Source organism: Amblyomma maculatum, chromosome 3 (assembly GCF_055883805.1).
Source record: "Amblyomma maculatum isolate TAMU_Amacu chromosome 3, ASM5588380v1, whole genome shotgun sequence".
Classification (NCBI taxonomy): domain Eukaryota; kingdom Metazoa; phylum Arthropoda; class Arachnida; order Ixodida; family Ixodidae; genus Amblyomma; species Amblyomma maculatum.
The window spans coordinates 180,551,486-180,569,230 of record NC_139346.1 but is presented as its reverse complement, the minus strand read 5'-3'; the positions used below and the strand labels follow the sequence as shown (position 1 = coordinate 180,569,230).

The 17,745-nt window shown below is 44.1% G+C and overlaps 1 protein-coding gene across 3 annotated transcripts in view; it reads left to right on the top strand.

Annotated features, from left to right (window-relative positions):
• Positions 1–5,187: 5,187 nt before the first annotated feature.
• Usp32 (Ubiquitin specific protease 32) overlaps positions 5,188–17,745 on the top strand; it is a 67,808-nt gene continuing 55,250 nt past the window's right edge. For 2 of the 3 annotated variants that reach the window (XM_084598825.1, XM_084598824.1), the window contains exons 1-6: positions 5,188–5,396; positions 9,579–9,706; positions 14,497–14,602; positions 15,213–15,334; positions 15,762–15,921; positions 17,370–17,501. In XM_084598825.1, coding sequence (XP_084454951.1) covers positions 5,339–5,396; positions 9,579–9,706; positions 14,497–14,602; positions 15,213–15,334; positions 15,762–15,921; positions 17,370–17,501 — 706 coding nt within the window. In that variant the 5' untranslated portion in view covers positions 5,188–5,338. The remainder of the gene's footprint in view (positions 5,397–9,578; positions 9,707–14,496; positions 14,603–15,212; positions 15,335–15,761; positions 15,922–17,369; positions 17,502–17,745) is intronic. The other variant, XM_084598826.1, reaches the window with a different exon arrangement.

Here is a 17,745-nt window from a genome sequence, read left to right as displayed (position 1 = left end):
TGATCAAAGCTAAGAGTTTCACAACAGCAACACTAGATGCGCGTTCTTCCATCGAAAATTACGAACCAGCAAAATTGTATGGGTTTGTAAGCAGCCAATAAAAATAGTAATAAAAACTTTCGGCGCATATACGTAGCACCTTGAGGCAGACCGGCTCTATCAAGTGCGCTTACTTTGTCCGGTCATGCAAAATGCGGGAAGCCATGACGGATAGCGTTCTGGCGTACTACGTTTAAGGTTTCCAACTGAGTGAAGATCCCAGGTTATCATCTAGATTTAACCTAATAAACATCATATTTCCACCGTAAAATTTGTCACAATGAGATAGAAAGGTTGGTTACATGTCGTATTTTCACAGAGGTTGCTCATAGTAGGACATTTTTTTATTGGATAGCGCTGGCAGCTTAGAACACGTTGACATCAATTTGTGTATAAAAGCTGTATGCAGGAATGAGTAAATGGCGTGAAAATGACACACGGAATTTGCGAAATAGTTAATTAAGTGGTTATGCATTAGGCTACCATGGCAGCTGAACAGCTTCGAATTGTTCACAGCCGGGTCACATATTAATATGACGAACCACTGGATCCGAATGCAACATCACGGTAATGCGAGCTCTCCAATCGAGTGGCCTTGAACCACCGTCAATATGTTTTTCGGGGTACACTCCAGTATACTTGCCGAGCAAACGCTAAGTGCTGACATGGTCTCACTAGACATGACAGTATATACTAATTCTTGTTGCCAAATTGTGTGAAGCAAGCGGAGCTCTTATATCCTTAAAATAAAAGGCTTCTACCACGCCGACGCCTCCCCCAAAGCGCAGCCAAGCGTAGCTCTCCGCGCGCGGTTGTCCCCGAACGGTGGCGCCGCGGCGGTGGCGACTGGAAGTAGGCGCCTCCCGCTGGTTTCGGGCGACGTAGCAGGCCGCACCTAGTGCGCTTCCATCGAGCGGCCGTGGTCTTGCTGTTGTCTGGTCAGTGCTAATTATAGGGTGGTGGCAGTGTTCCTCTTATTGCTTTGTGATGTGCGGTGAGTTCATGGTATGGTACAAGTGGCTCACCGAAGGGTTGCGGTTCCTGATTTTGCGCCACCGCTCGGCCGGCTAATATGGGAGAGGCCTTCGCTCTGCAGAGGGTACATTGATGATGGCGATGAACCTATTAGCCACTCAAACGTTGCGTTATGCGGGTATGATTTTCACATCGGTTTTAGTTGTTCCAACGCCTTATTAAAGAGGTTGTTTGGATGTTTCTCACCAATGTGTGCAAATAATGACCGAAAATTGATTTCTAAAAGACGTTGCAGATACCTTACTGGCCAACTATATGGTACCATACCAACTACGGTCCCAAACCACATACCAAGCTTGGCGGACCGTCCTTGGCCGACGAAAAAGGGAGAGTATTTTTGCAGGTCCTAGTGCGCAGTTACGTGACACATGGGTGACGTAGCGTACACATCACGCACTTGGCTTTTTGAGTTTTTTTCTTTTTTTTTTTCCTGAGTAAGACGCGCTGCTCAGTCAAAATTCGCAATGCGTGGAGGAGGATGTAGAGTGAGCGCCGATTCTCTGCGTTCGCAATTTTTTGTTTTCGTTCTTTTTCTTCCGGTGGTTTGGCGGGGGGATGCGAAGCGACGCGGGAATCTTGGTGTGCTTCTTCGCAGCGCGCATGGATCATTCGTTTATTTTCCTCATTGTAATGAAAGCGTGTAAGAGTATACTGACCGTGTGTGATTGAGTAACTGCGCATAAATAATTTGCACACACGCGCGCACGCATAGCGCCACGCGCGCAATGCACTTTTTTTTTTAATTCGAAGACTCCATGTGACATACAATGGGGCTCTCTTTAAATTCAAGTATAAGTCATCTAGCCTATTTTCTTCAAGAAACCAGAGCAAGGCCCAACTCTGGCGCTCATACACATATGCAGTTTTGTAGTGGCGGAATAGACATCTGTCGTCTTAAAGGCGGCACAGTTCCCGAAGAATGGAGAGAAACAGAGATTATAATGATCCCCAAACCATGCAAATCACATAGCCTAGATCATCTTCGACCCGTTTCGCTGACCTTTTGAAAAAGTTCACAACATAAGATTGAGTAACTATCTGGAAAACAACGACCTGTTTCCGGACACAATGTTCGGCTTCAGGCCCAGGCTCTCTACAGAGGACGTCCTACTGCAGCTCAAGGAGACTGTCAAACGGAATAACGGCAAGAAATGCAACCATCATACTGGCCATAGATTTGAAGGGCGCATTTGACATTAGCCACGAAGCGATACTCAGGGAACTCTCGGCAACATATACTGCGCAAGAAAAACCTTCGAGTATGTCAAGGCATAACGGACAGAGCAGCCACTGGGATTAATAACGTACGGTCACACACGAGATAAAACCCTCAACCTCAGCCTCTGCACAGCGGGTGCGGGTGAGCCTAGCGACGACACTGGCTAGGCAAGCTCATATACGAAACCAAATGCATCCGGACGTCGGAAGAGGTGACAATAGCCCTAGCATTCTCTGAAGCAAACCGAAGACAGCACATTTACTGGATTGTCTTGGACGCCTGTCGATCGAGCCTTCCAAAACAACAGGATTAGTCGCATAGCAAACAAGTTTGCCGGGCGGGTGGAAGGAACAGACCCAGATAGGCAAAACACGATTATTTGGGTCCCCGACGCTGAGTTGGAGGGTAGCACTAGAGTAGATGCCGTCGTCCGAGGTTTCAGTAGCCGGGCGGCGGAACTATATCGATCGGTAGAGACTTTCACAACACCAGAAACATACGGGGAAACAATACGAGCGTGTAGGGAGATACATAGAAAGTGCCACTTCCACATGACACGCTGCAATGTTATAAGTGTGTCTCTCGGAATGGTAGGCGCACTAGCGTTCCTGCCGTTTGAGGTCTGGTGAATCGTAAGGTGAGGGGATACAAAACTTACAATGCGCGTCTTTGGTCTTTGACAGTCTCCATATGTTGGGGTCGTAATACGCAATCAGCAGAGATTTAGAAATGGAAAGCGTGATATTGAGAGCCTCCTCATGACAGCAATGTCCTCGTGACCAGGCAGCTCATACTTGTAGTTATGCTGTAGTGCAAGTGCCAGAGATTTCAACCTCCAAAAATCGCAAGTGAACTAATGCAAAGTTTCGCGGCATGTATAATAAAGAGCTATCATCACCATCAGTAGTCATTACAAGTTCAATGTACAACTGGTCGCGCAACTTGGAAGAAAACGCGTGCAGCTGCCTACTGCCAGCGGCATCAACTCGATGATGAGGGCACCTGCGAACTGTGAGGCAAATTACTAGCGCACAGAAAATAAGATCTGCCAGAACTCCAAAGAACTAGAAAGTAAACATAATATTCTCGCTCAGGAATGAATGCAGTTTTTGTTTCTTGCGTAAGAAAAAACGTGTCACATTTTTAATAATATTTTAACTTGTTTCTAACGGCCTCTCTCGGCCACTTATTATCCGCTGCGTAGTTGGGCTAGCTCAGATATGGCTCAGATCAAAGCTTCTTTCATCCGCGGGATGGGTGCGTCATCAGCCCCGGTTCAACGTTCATCGTTGCGCGCTGCGTACAGAGTGGGTTATCTGTAACAAACAGTCAGTATTTTATTATGCTGGTTGTGGTAGAGCTTTACAGCAAAGCGAAGACTGTGTGTGCTCGATGAGAAACTGATTGCCGCTGCATGTGCGCATTTCCGGACGATGGGACAATGCTGCGTCACAGCTCGGCGGCTTGGCTCGGCCTCCCAGGCACGTCGCAAAAGTGGTGGCTTGTTTTACGGATACACGTCTGCATGAGCGGCGTATCGCTGCATGTTTTAATTGAACGGTGAAGGTGAGGTTTTATTGCCCCCAAGATGCGTGTCGCATTGCTCAAAGCCTTCCGTTCCGCTCCCTTTGCTGCGTGTTTTGCTTACTGCGTCGTATTACCGCACCAACGTTCGCTGAACGTGATGTTCCTATTTTCAATGGGATCTTTCTCATGAACATGTTAAATGCTTAAGTTGTAAATTTGTAACCTCACACTGACTCCTCTCAGTGGCAAATGAAGCGCGAGTAAAATAATGGAATCATGAACAAGGCGAGATTTATTGGAGCAAAGCTATATCGTAGATATTTTGACTTCTCACACGCATTAACTTCTACATACTAGTAATCCCAATTTGAATTGCTTACCTAAGCTCTTACAGGTTGGCGGTCTAGCGCTAGCGTTAGTTATTCCGTTCGTTTGTTTTTGTTGTTCTTTGACACTGATATGTACTTTGTTTGTTAGCAAGATTTTTTACCCTTTTATAATCTCACCGCGTCTCGTTAGGAGACCTACGCTGAGGTCATTTTGTTATCACGAGGATTTCATGAAGACCGTGACGAATGAGCGGTGTTCGCTTTTCTACACTTAAAGATTTCATTGTCGTGAAGCGTCTATGTAAGTAATCGTGAATTAATAAAGCCTGGCTTTCTATGCAGCACAGCTTCACTCATTTATGCCCTTAGTGAAATGCCTCAAGCCATGTGATTCTATCCATGTGCTTGCCGAATTCACTTGAAGGCCCTTGTTCACAAACGTGCCCGAAGAAATAAGCCCCAGAATGCGTTTACATGACGCGCGACGAAAGACTAGGCTAACGACGACGGAGGCAGAACGATGCTATGATAAGGTGGTTAATGATGCCGTAACATTTCAGTTAACGTAAAACTTGACTGTAGAAATCCATGTCAAGTCAAGTTAGCTGAACAGTTACGGTGTTCATTTTTCTGCCTTATCCGAGCATCGTTCTGCCTCCGTCGTTGTTGGCCTTGTTTTTCGTTCATAAGTAAAAAGACGATCAAATTCCCCGCCAAAAGTACGTCCCTGTGACGTCACAAGCAACGTCACGTGTTTGTTGTGCCTCACAGTTCGCAGGGGGCGCTGGGAAACTAAAGCCTCGCTCAGAGTCGACACGCAGGCTTCTATGGGAGTTACGCTACCATTTGTTCTTCTACCATGGTCATTATTTGTTGCTAGACATAACTTGCAGTGTTTAAATTATATTTATGCCTAGAACTAAATAATTATTGTATTAGTTTTTAGCAAGAAGAAATTATAATGCGCATAATTTTTGTTGTTGATGATGATGAAGTTATAATTCGCGACATCTTTTGCTGACTTTCAGAACTCGAACATTCACCTGACCAAAAACACTCGTGTGTTTAGTCATGTGACCAACCAGCATGGCTAGCATTTTGGAGTACGGTGGTAGTGGCTCTGCATTCCTTCTGCTCAAATGACTGCAAGAAACTTCGCTATGGCGTTACCGTGAAAAGGAGGTGTGCCATGGGTGCTAGAGACTCGAAGCCTTGTTCAATTACCAATGAAGATGCTTCCAAAAGAGGTAACAGCTCGTCCATGGAGTGGCACCTCGGTGATGTTAAGCCTAAATTGCTTGTCGAAATCAGACGGCAATTTTAGGGAAAATTGTGTGAATGTGACCTTCCTACTGCCAGCGACGTTCATTCAAGTTAAGGAATACCACGTGCGAGTTCATATTTGTGTTATAATCGACAAAACACGCTTGGATTGCGATGTCGCGCTCGTTATTGCATGATTGTTTACTCCTTCATTCAGTCCGTCTGTTTTTTCTGTTGTGTTTTATTTTTCCTTCCGAGGCTCTGTATCTGCGGAAGGTGGCTTCGGGTTCGAATATCGACACCCTCAGGCGTCTTTCGTCGCCTCTTTCCGGTGAAAATATGGCTGTGCTTGAGGACGTTTCTTGCTTTGGAGGTGGAGTCATGTTCTCGGTTCCTGTCAGCTGTTCCCTCCTCCCGAAGGCTACAGCGTTTAAATGGCCTCGGGGCGATGCGTTACCTAGCCTTTTAACTTACTCGTTCAGCTCTTGGCGGTTTACGTGACGGTGCTTGTTTATTTGAAACGGTCTTTTGAATGGCCGAGTCGATGTTAATTTATCTGCTAGCCTAATTTTACCTTTATCGCCCCCACAGTCTCTCCTCAGCAGCTATCAGGGTGATTTTTTTTTTATTTTTTTTTTTTTGCTTGTCGCCGTTCAAGTCGGAGCGCAACATGAAACCATGGATGATTTAGGCTACTTGCGTAACATCTCTTGCAGAGGGTTTGTTTCCACTTCCAAAAGCGGCTGCTGAAACGCACCGGCCATTATTTGAAGCTTTTCGTAAAACTACGATTGCTCAGTGCGAGCTGGACTGGCGCATCACACGAGATGCTAGAATTTCTAATAGCCCGTTTAGTTGTATTGGTGTACAGGGTGTGATCGGTTGGAGTTTGCTTGGCACACGGTTTTGCGTAATAGAACAGGTTCTCACGTTCTGCATGTCTATATTTTTTTTTCATAGCTACCCGGATTTACCGACTGGCAAAGCCATTAGACATCATTTTGGCATTCATGCGAGAAATAAACAAATTTAGCATTTCCTGACATAGCTACTGTTTTAAAACTTCTATGGCACGCTTTGCAGTGGAATCTGACTTGCTTTTATTCTTTGCAATTAATGTCTGTAAATGCTTTCTAAATACCATCTTTATGTTAATATATCTGTCTGAATAACTTGCATTGGTGAAGTTCTCCTGCACAGCCATATGTAAGTCTCTGCTTAGTGAAATTTCTTCTGATTCGACTTGAAGCTTTCATTTCCAAGCTTTAATTTTGCATTTTTGAGCAAAACATCGCTGTGGCCATACTTTCAACTGATACAAGCTTCTTGTTACTGGTTTTTGTGTATTATGGGGAAAGTAACTTTCTTGTTTGGTGTTTGGGTGAGCTCATTAAAATAGTCATAAATATATTTAGGCTGTAACTGCTAATACTCATCAAGGAGTAATCAAGCCACTGCAATTTCCAGATCATTATAATAGTAATAAATGTATTTAGACGAGCTGCTAATTCTTGCCAAGGAGTAATCTAGCTACTGCAGTTTCCTGAATTTCAGTTCCCTTGACAGTGTGCTTCCTGCTAACCTTGTGTACTGCTGCAACTTAAAGCAAATATTTTTAAAATATGTCTGTTCATTTTTAAGTAACGTAGCAAGAACGCAGTGTCCATTTTTTTGATGGAGCTTAAAACTACACGCCCTTGTACTGTGCACATTCAGTGTGCACTCATGGCGAATTCGAGTGGGAGAGCAGGCGCACTCGAGAGCACTTCGAAAGTGCTCTCAGGCAAGCAGGCGCCCTCCAGTGGGAAAGCAGGAGTAGAATCATTGGCTTCCAATGGTAGAGGAGGAGGACTTTTCCTCCGCTGAGAGCACCCGAGTGCACTCCCGGCTGCTCCCTCGTCTAAAGAGAGTGTAAAAGTCACATGGCAACTCTCGACACGTAGAGAACGTTCCCATGGGAGGACAGTTATACCCTTGCTCGGCATGCTCCTGTACTGCTCTGTACTGCTCGGCGCCTCTGCTCTCGTCTCCACAACCAAATGCACCATCAGTGTCAATGCACATTGAAGGACCCAAGTGGTTGAAATTTTTGGACACCTCTATTATGGTGTTCTAGGGAATAGCCCAAGCTGTTGTGGGAATGTAAACCCTATAAACTACACTAAGCTGAACTAGTTTGTATCTCAAAGTAATCCTTGGTAGTAGTATGCTTTTTAAGAGGCCGATTACTGGTAATAGCAGTGTATGTGTATGATTTAAGAGACAAGTTGTTCCACGTCATCAGTCTTTGTACTTTCTTTTAAAAAATGTTCTTGTAAACTGTTCGCTCATCCATGATGGTGGCAGGGTGCTTTGGCTAAACTGCTGGAGTGCTTTCTTGGAATAGATGTGCAGTGATTGGCTTACTATGCTGACAGCATGAAAAATGCACGTCCTATTGTCGTTACGTCCTTATCTCGGCTGCTTTAGTGGGTGCAGTATACCTTTTATTCAAGCCTGTACCTATTTGCTTGTCTTATTCCTGCCTTAGGTTTTCAGGTGTTGTAGTTTACTTGGCTAACAGTATATGGTGCCTCAGTATACGTTTACATGTGTCATGTAATGGATAAGCGAGCTTTGGGTTATTGCTTCGTTGCTCTTGAGGTAAGGAGAGACTGTTTTCTGAAAAAGAATTGATTTTGAGATTATCTGATAGAGAATTTCTTTAACCTTCAGAATATATACTGTGCTTAGATATTAACAATTTCAAACAATTACAAGGGTTTGCTGCTGAACCAAATATTGAGCGAAAGCATTAGCTGCGGGTGACAGAGCGTTCTTCTTCTCTTTTTTCTTCTTCCTCAGCCCACATATAAAGCCCCGCTTTAACCAAGCCGTATGAACATGCCTTAGTGGCCTATAGGGGTAACGTGAATGCCAGGGTCCTAGCAGGCTGATTTTGACATAACCGTCCCATGTGAAACGAGAGACCCAAGTTGGCAGCTCCTGCCAGCCCATCTCTCGCTTTTGTGTCGCGTGGGGTGTGACGTCACGCGCTGCACCATGGCTGCGACTCCGCTACGCCGACCGCTTGAGTTGGTAGTCCAGCTCTCACCCTAGTGTCACATGGGGTGTGACATCACAGAGTCACGTGGGTGCGGCCGCGCCACTCTGAAGACTCGAAACCTAGAGTGGTATTTTTTGTCCCTTTTCTTACTCACGCCTACTGGAAAAGTAGATGCACCTCCAGGTGGCCTCTTTGTTTTGTATACTAAGAACTGTTGAGAGAACTGTCGATGGTGCAGCTGCATGCTTTATCGATAAAAATGTAGCACGAGTAAGAGGGCTAAAGCATTTGAGTGCCGCCCCTGCGTATCTGTGTATGTTGACGCTAACATATACCGATGGTAGGTCCAAAAAGGGGTTTCAAGATGAAATCTGAACTCAAACAGGAGAGAAATGACTGACATTCACCCTGAAAAGCATCTGGCTGCTTTCCCTTATTGAGTGAAGCTGTACAGTCTGCTGCGGTACTCGTTTTCAGCATCTTGAGCTGTGGATCTCCTTCCACATTTCTTGTTCCCACAGCATGTCTGAAGGTATCTGTGCGTGGGTAAATATCAGTTGGCTTCACAAGTGGCTTGCAGTTTTTAAGGTCAAATGTATTCTCTTCGGTTCAGTTTCTCTAAAGTTGTTAAATGGTTTCATTCGGCTTGGTTCGGTTTGTTGGGTTTAACATTCCAAAGGGACTGCTATGAGACACTGTGCCGGAGGGCGGCAGAAATTTTGACCACCTGAGGTTCCTTAACATGCACTGACAACGCACAGAACACAGGCGTCTTGCTTTTCGCCTCCCGAGAAAATGGTTTCATTTAGAAGTCTCAAAGTGGAATTGAAGGTTTGTGTAACAACCTGTATCAAGAGAGAGAAGGAAGGCTTTGTTGTCTGCAGATGGATTTAACTCTGCAAGGGAGCACTAGAGTTAAGTCCATTTTCTGTGAAGTAATTTGGAAGCTGCTAGCTAGTAGATAATTTTTGTTTTAGTTTAGAAGCTTTTTTTTTTTTTTCCCCCAATGGCAGAGCTTGATGTATCTCCTGGTATGTTGTATTTTTTGTGGAGAAGCAGAAAGTGTAAAATATTATGCTGCTAGTTTCATGCCTATGTTCTTTTCTTCATTGATGTGCAGTGACTGAGTCAGAGTTGAAGCGGCTGCGGGATGCCTTCAAAAGGGCGTCGAACCTTAGTGGCATCATCACACGGCAAGCGTTCATCAAAGAAGTGCTTGGTGAATTTGTACCACTCAAGCTAGCCGAGGTAAGCAGGCCTTCACGCTTGTTAACGTTTAGTATATTTGTTTTTAAAATCTGCAGTTGGCAAAATTTTTTTTTATTTGCTTGAGAAGAACTTCTGTGGCACCTTGGAAGTACTGGCAGCTATTTTTTCAAGCAAAAGGATGACCTCGTTCATAGCCTTGATGTTGTCGTTCAAGTTGGTGCTTGTGTTTGCAAGGAATAAAAAAAAAATGCTTTTGTAGAAGCATTGAATAAAGGTTATTTTGATGAAGGTGCTAAGCGGATAGTTTAACTAAGTTGTGGTAATCTTCTTTATATAATGTAACTCTGGTTGGAGGTTATTGTAAAGGTTTCCTAAGAGTTACAATATTTCAAAGGTTCACAAAGTCAGTGAAACTTGTCTCAGATATTTCACAAACAAGCCAGAAGCCACTGCTGCTTCACTTTTGGTGTTAAGTTGTGGTGAAAGTAATTTATATGAATAGGCAATGGCAACATAAGGGCACAGTTTATCATAGAAACTTCCTGGCATATGTGCTTATTTACCAGTACAATATTTAAGGCACCAAGTTTTATAATCCATCAAGTTATAAATTTGTTTTTCGTTGAGATATGTGCTCAAAATTTTTGTTTGCGTCTAATGAAAAGGCCAAGAAAAGTTCAAGAATTAGGTTTAGTTCTGTGACGTAGCCATAAATATTTTTCTGCATGGTGTTGTATGCCACCGGGAAAAAAAATTTTTCGGAAAAAAAAAAGGCAGAAAATGACTAGGAAAAAGCAGAAAGCAAATGGGAAGGGGAAGGGGGAGGTGGGGATGCTGGGCTCAGAAAATTTCGAGGGGAAGTGGGGGGGGGGGAGGGGATGTTCTAACACCCCCCCCCCCCCCTTGGCTAATTATAAGCTCTTGGTCTAATTGGTTATTTAAGAGCAGTTCTTCAAAATGTTTAGGGAATATCTTCACCTTACTTTTGTTCAATCACATCATTTGGCATTTTCACAGTGAATAGTTGTGAAACAACGCTGGAATTTCTCACATAATTGAGCTCCTCTCGTGCCTTCAGTTGCTCGCAAGTTGCAAGATCTTTAAGGTGAAAGCCTTCAGTGAAAAGCCTTCATTTGGCATTTTCACAGTGAATAGTTGTGAAACAACGCTGGAATTTCTCACATAATTGAGCTCCTCTCGTGCCTTCAGTTGCTCGCAAGTTGCAAGATCTTTAAGGTGAAAGCCTTCAGTGGCTTATACTGTCGTCGGTTTGCCGGAATTGTCACATTTCTTTGTGAGATTCCGTGGGATATTGCAAGATTGGGACGTCATGACCTGGTGGTGTCATTGACCATGACTGGACGTGAAGTTAAAAATAAATAAATAAATCTTATCTCCACTGGGAATCGAACCTCCATCCTTGGGATCCCCACCCAAGCGCTTTAACAGACTGCGCCACGCTGTGGATCGTGAAATGCTCATCATTATTCCCCTTGCCTACTGTGAGGATGATAGCGGGATTCCGCGAGTGACAGATACTGCGCCTTTCCTTTCCTGTAAACGAATTATAGAACACCGGTGAACTTTAATGCGTTCAATAGAAGGCTGGTCGTGTTCGACAAGGAGCACACGATGTACTGTCGCGACTGGTCATGACATACCAGGCGATTCATGCATATACGAAGCTGACTCCGCCGGGTGTCCGATCCAGACGTCCGTGTGGCGCCTTTCATTTGCCACTTCCTTGAATGTCGCATCACACAGCAAACAGAAGCAGACTCAGATGTCTAGAAGGCGTTAGTACAGCAGGCATCAGCGGCATTTCAAATTGATTTATAGGAAAGAAAAGGTGCGTTATCTGTCACAATTCTTCGTGGACACGTGTACTGTGCCATAAAGGAAGGGGGGAAATGGGAGTGAAAGAAGAGAGGGAGCTAGAGTTGCCGTAGTGGAGAGCTATGATCCACCGCGTTATAATGGCTTTCGCCTCATCGCACTTTAGTGGTTCAAAGTGCCCTCTAGAATTTTTCCCTTTCTCTTGAGATGAAGCAGAATAGGCACATTAACTCTGCATTTCTTGCAGTACTGTGTTAATCTTATCTGCAACAAAGCATCTTTGTTGTGTGATGTTTCGATTTGTTCATGTGAAGACATGCGATGTCGCTGCATAGTAATTGTGCGGAGCAGATGCCTTCTGAAACTGTAGCATGCTATTCTTTGCAGTGTCGCTTGAGGTTTCATTTGCTTTCACAATAATTTGGCCATCTTTAGTGCACCTTTAGTCTACGGTCTATCCTATGTACCTTTTCCTTGCAGTTTGTACAGGTCTTATCACTGCTTCTACTTGTCTTGTTTATTGCGTTTCTTGGTTTGTGTGCAAGCTATCTGTTGTTGTAGTGCGACTGTAGTAACTTATCTCGGCTGTGAATGTAATCTCGCATATTTTTATCCTCAAGTTTGGCTCTACACTTCACTGCGAAGTCTCCTCATGGTCTGTATGTGTCATAAAACAGGAACCGTTACACAAATGATGAGACTTCATCTGGAGACAGCACGTGGCGTTCATTTCCTTTCTCTCTCTCTCTCCCCCCCCCCCCCCTTTGCCCCCATTTTTTCTTTTTTTTTTTCAATTCTTCTGTGCCTTCTCATAGTTTCCCACTGTACAGCCATGTTGTGTATGTTGAACTAGGCTGTACTTTAAAGAATGTTTGACAAAAGTGAATGTGTACGTAAGACATAGAAACTGTGACGTCGGGAGCACTGATTGAGGCATGGTTTTGAAGGCAGCTCTGTTCACCTTAATACTTGGTAAACATTGTGTTGTGTACAGCACTTTTCAGAAAAGGCTCTTTAGGAAGGGGAAACTGTGAACTGAATGAATGATTGTGGGGAGGGGGGAGGCATTCCTCAAACTATTGAGTTCCTCTGGCTTTCCTTGCAGAGGTGTCTCATTTGCTTCTTTGTGCGTCTCATCTCAGACATAGTAAAAATAGGAGGAACTAAACCACCACTTTTAATTGTCTTGCTTCTGCTTGGCTTGGTCAATTTCACGGGGCATAGGTACAGAGGACCTTACTTGCATCACAACCATGCTTTTGCCCCCTACGAGCAAAATTGCTAACATACATGGTTTGTGTGTAGGTGTGCATAATCTTAAGGTTTTTTTTTTTTTATTATTATTGTGTGTGTGATGGCAGTAGTTATAAGCTTTAACAGCTCCTGGCTCATTACATACTTAGTATATTGGGCCAAAACGGGACGGCGTACCTCATTACACCGTGATTTTTTTTTTTTTTAACCTGATAGGTGTTTGTAAGAGAAAGTTTAACTTAGACGTCGAGGCTGGCGTCGAGCTCGGCGAGGAAGTGGGGCGATTCGTACATCATGGTGTAAGATTTAAGGGGGGAGGGGAAGTGGGGGAATCAAACCCAGGTGGTCACCTTCAATACACTTATGGCAGTAATATTGGAAAGCAACTAGAAGACAATTGCCTTTTCGTCTTCATATTTACAGTGTTTGGAGCCGAATCAATCTAGCCAGTCCTCATCAGTTGTTTTATTGTTCTTTCACAAGACATTCACTCATACTGCTGCAGGTTATTCATGCAAAACTGTGTGGCCACTTTTGAGCGAATTGAATTGTGCAGCAGTGTGTGGCTGCATCTGTCAACAGTGTGACATAACACGGCTGTTGTGAGTACAGAAAGCTAAGCTTCACCATGTGGTCTGAATAAATTGGCCCATTTATCAGTTAAGCACATATCTTTGCTAACGTGCACAGCCATTAATAGTCACTGGTATGCCTTTTGGAAATTAATCTCCGTAGCACGGGCTTCCCTGCCCTAGAGTTCTCATCATACAGCTATGGCCTAAAACGTCATGGCTAATGGAGCTCCATTGCTACGGCGAATTAAAGACTGAAAATGATGAATAAAGATATTTTCATGATTGGTACATTTAAAGTCTTCATAAGCTTGTATTGTGTGCAAAGGAGCTTCAAAGAAATATTAATAAGAATCTTTTAGAGGAACAGACCAAGATGCTAAAAAAACTTTTTTTTTTTAGTCCTCTCGTTAATAATAAGGGAGTATAGCTACTTCTTAGTATTGACCCAAGTGTACTCGTATGGTTACAAAGTGAACTGTGCAGCTTTCACACAAATATTGTTTCTGTTCATGATAATTCCCCTGTTATTATTAATTTACTGCACCTTTACCTTGGTGAATTCTCTTAAAGTTGGACCACCAGCTCTGGGTAGTGTCGGTTCAACTGTGTGTGTTGAGGAATGCAAGAACACCTTGGGAATGAATAATGAGAAAGCCCAAGTCATGATAATAGTTCGCAAAATTATCAATTTGGCCTACGAAATTATCAGCACTGTGAAGGCCATCTAAAATAATTCGTTATGCATAGCAGCTGTGGGTGTAACTGAGGCGAGAGTTTTATTTTATTTGGATCATGTCTTTCTCTTTCCTCTGCTGTGGTTTTCTCTGACTGAACTGATTGCAGCAAATGGCTGTAGTTCCTCAGAAATCTTTGTTTGCATTTCTTGAGTATGTGGATATTGAGAGTCCAGAAAATCGAGCTGGTATGTTAGCGTAATTTGTGAACTGCCTAGAGTGGTCACTGATGGCACTTTGTACCCATGGAACGTGACATCAATCTGTTCTGGTGGTTGTTTCGATGAAAACCTCCTCAATGATTGAATTGCTGCATGCTTCAGGGGAGAACATTTATGCAGCTGCTTCTTGTGTGTTCATTAGGGCTTCCTGGCTCTCCTGACTGAGGCCTGCATCCATATCTTTTTTTTTTTTTTTTTACTGTGCTCAGCACATCTTCCAGGCATGTGGTGGCACCAGCAAGGGGATCACGTTCAAGGACCTCCTCTGTGGCCTGGTGCTACTCACACGAGGCACCCGCGAGGAGCGCATTCGATGTGTGTATCGTCACAACACTGCCCATTCACCCTGCGCCCGTCCTTCTCCCTTCTGTGCCATTTTTTTTTTTCTTTCCCAACCCTTCTCTCTGTTGTCTCTCGTAGCTCCCTTCGCTTCTGTCCAATTTTCCTGCTTGGTTTGACTACTTCCCTTTCTCTTTCGTTTGGCTTAATCTGCACCCATTTTTCCTGGCATGTTGTTGAGCTTGTGTTGAACCACTGTTGTACTTACTGGTTCATTGCTTTTTATTTTTATTTTTTTGTTCCATTCCTTGACTTTTTTTTAAATCCCTTACGCACACCTTTGTATCGTCATTTAGCTGCGTGATTCTTTTGCATGGTTTGCATGACTTTACCCTTTACATTTGTTTGATATTCCTCTGTAATATAATGTAGAGTGTTGGCAGCTTCCAGTGTGAAGCACATCAGTTATGTCTGCTACCCGACGCTCGAAAGACAGAACTTTTGTGGCACAGCCCAACATCTGCTGGGCATGGACGCTGTGATGGGAAGCAGAGCTTGCGATATCAGAATATTTTGTCAGAGAGAGAGGTTTGCAAAGTTTGCTCTTTCTTGGCTCCCCTCCCCCTTTTCTCCATTGTGATTGCAGTTATTTTCAACCTGTATGCAAACGAAGGAGGCACACACATCCACAAAAATGACATGATCAAGCTGGTGCTTGCCTGCGATGGTGGTTTCATTCCAGAGGCCGTGGCTGACTGCTTTCTTGAGGTGTGGCCCCTGTTTCCCTACTTTTTTGCATTGTTTCAGTCGGGAAGGGTTCTAGGATAGCCTGGTGTCGCTTCGCTGAGAACGCTGTTCCAGAAGCTTCTTGTGTGGCCCAAAATGAAAAAAGGCGAAGTACATGAGGCTTATAATAAGAGGAATGCACACTGCTGATCAGTATGTTTGTTACTGATTTTCTCTGTTTGAATCCGTCGTGTAGCTAAGGGAAGCTGGACACGGTTGTGGTTTGTGCATTTGGAAGACTTGCAGAGTGCTTGGCTTAAAGATGGAGGAAAGGCTGAAATTTAGCAGGTCCTTATGCATTTGTTGAGACCCTTAGGTTTTCTCTTTTCTAATTTTGTATTGCAGGGCTTATCATTGGTGATGGACTGTGTGATGTCGTGGTGCACAACATACTGGTTTTGTTTTCCAGAGTGAAAAGGTGACATTTGAGGAGTTCCAGGAATGGCTTGAGCAGCATCCAGATGCCACCTCCCTCACCAGGTGGCTTCTGAATGAACCGTCGTCGGTGACCCTCTCAAATGATCTGGAGACGCCCACTTTCTACCAGACGTTGGCTGGAGTCACTCACTGTGAGTGTCTACAAGACGGGAATGGCGTACGAAGTCGAAGAAGAGCACTGATGGGCCTCAAGTTATAAAACATGCGGCGATTGATGGTCGATTCGATGGGAACGCGAGGGGCATGAATAGTTTGCTACTTCTCGGCTGTTTTCTCTCTTCCCTCCCCGTCTGATGTGTGCTGTAAGCCAGCGCACCTTCTCTTCTCCTCTCTCTTGCATCACCTCTTTCTTCCTTCTTCAGTTCTTTGAAATGCCCTCTCATTTAGTCATCACTCCTGCTGTTATTTTTGCACTCTTTTCCATTTCTATGCATCACTCCCACACCAGGATTTCTTTCCATGAACCCTCAAATGCTCTCGCACTAACAAGTATTGGCCTGTTGGTAGCTGGGTTTGCTTCCACAGCCACTTAAGTTGCATGTGCTATTTCTGGCACCACCTGGCCAAATAGCAGAGTTGGTGGTGAAGAGCAACTGGCATCTCGGCACTGTGACAGTCATGGGATTCTTCAGGTTGTGAAAATCCGCGCTGCTGCCATGCTATTTCATTTCGGCAGATGTGATATGCCACTGTTTTCTGCGACCATCTCCACCATTAATTGTTGTTTTTGCCGTCCACTTTCGCTTTTTTTAAATATACTCCCAGAGTTAGAAATATCGACGCAATGCTTAATTTTTGCAATTAAACATGACAAAAATGAAATTACGGTTCTGTTATGTAAATTGCAATCTATGTGCCGAAACCTCAGTGGGGAAATAAGCTGAGCCTAACAGCAGTTTCGGAGTGGGCAGACTTATAGAGGGCTCAGTACGTTGCTTTGTCTCTTCACCGCAGGGTGGCGAGAAGTACAGCATTTTTGTTCTGCTTTGCTGAGAGCAGGAAGATTGGCGTACAGAGTTAGAGAGTCAGCATTAGCGTGCTGCTGCTATTGTCTGCATGTAACTGCAGTGCTTTTAGTGTGAATGAAAACCAGCCTGCCCAGTTCTGGGTACGTTAAATTGGTCCAGTTTTAATTGCTTCAAGTTGCTTAATATTTTATTTTGCGTAATTGGCACGACAAACAGCATGTCACGAGCAAACATGCTGTGCCAAGCTACTGTTTCTGGGTGCTCTTATACATCAATAAAAATGAGAGATGAGACAAATCCTCTTTTGTAAATGTCTGAATACTCTGTATTCCTTTACCTCACTTAGTATAAATCTGTTACGTTAATGTACAGTCTGCTATATATTTTCATTTGTTCAAATATTTTCATACTGCCTTTGCCTTGGCGCTATTATTGTGTTACAAAACCTTCAGGTTAACCATTTGCATTCCTCCACCTTTAGTCTCCTCCTGTGCTTGACAAAGAGCTGCTGGGAGCCAGGTCTATTGTTATCGCTTTCTTTTTTTTGCATGAATGTCTGTTAATGAATGGTTAATGCTAAATCTAAAGGGTTATGCCTTTTGTTTGTGCAGTGGAAGAGACGGACATCATAGAGCTGGAGAAGCGCTACTGGCAGCTCAAGACTCAGTCTCGTACTGGCCGCTTTGACTTGGAGATGCTGGGCCCGCTCATTTCACCACCTGTGCCTCCAGTCCTCTGCCAAGGTCATTACTTTTGTTCCTTTCTTCATGTCTTACATCATATTGTTATCATTAGAGCTTGCTTCAGAGACGCACGTCAATAATGATTGAGCCATTCACGATAACTGGTGGCAGGTTGGCATCCTACTTTTCGATGATTTACAAAGATGCAGCGGCGAAACTGCCGCAGCGTCGGTGCGCAGAATGCACTCTGCTCTCTGTTCCATGCATACACACAGCAGCAACACAGCAGGTGGAGGGCTGATGG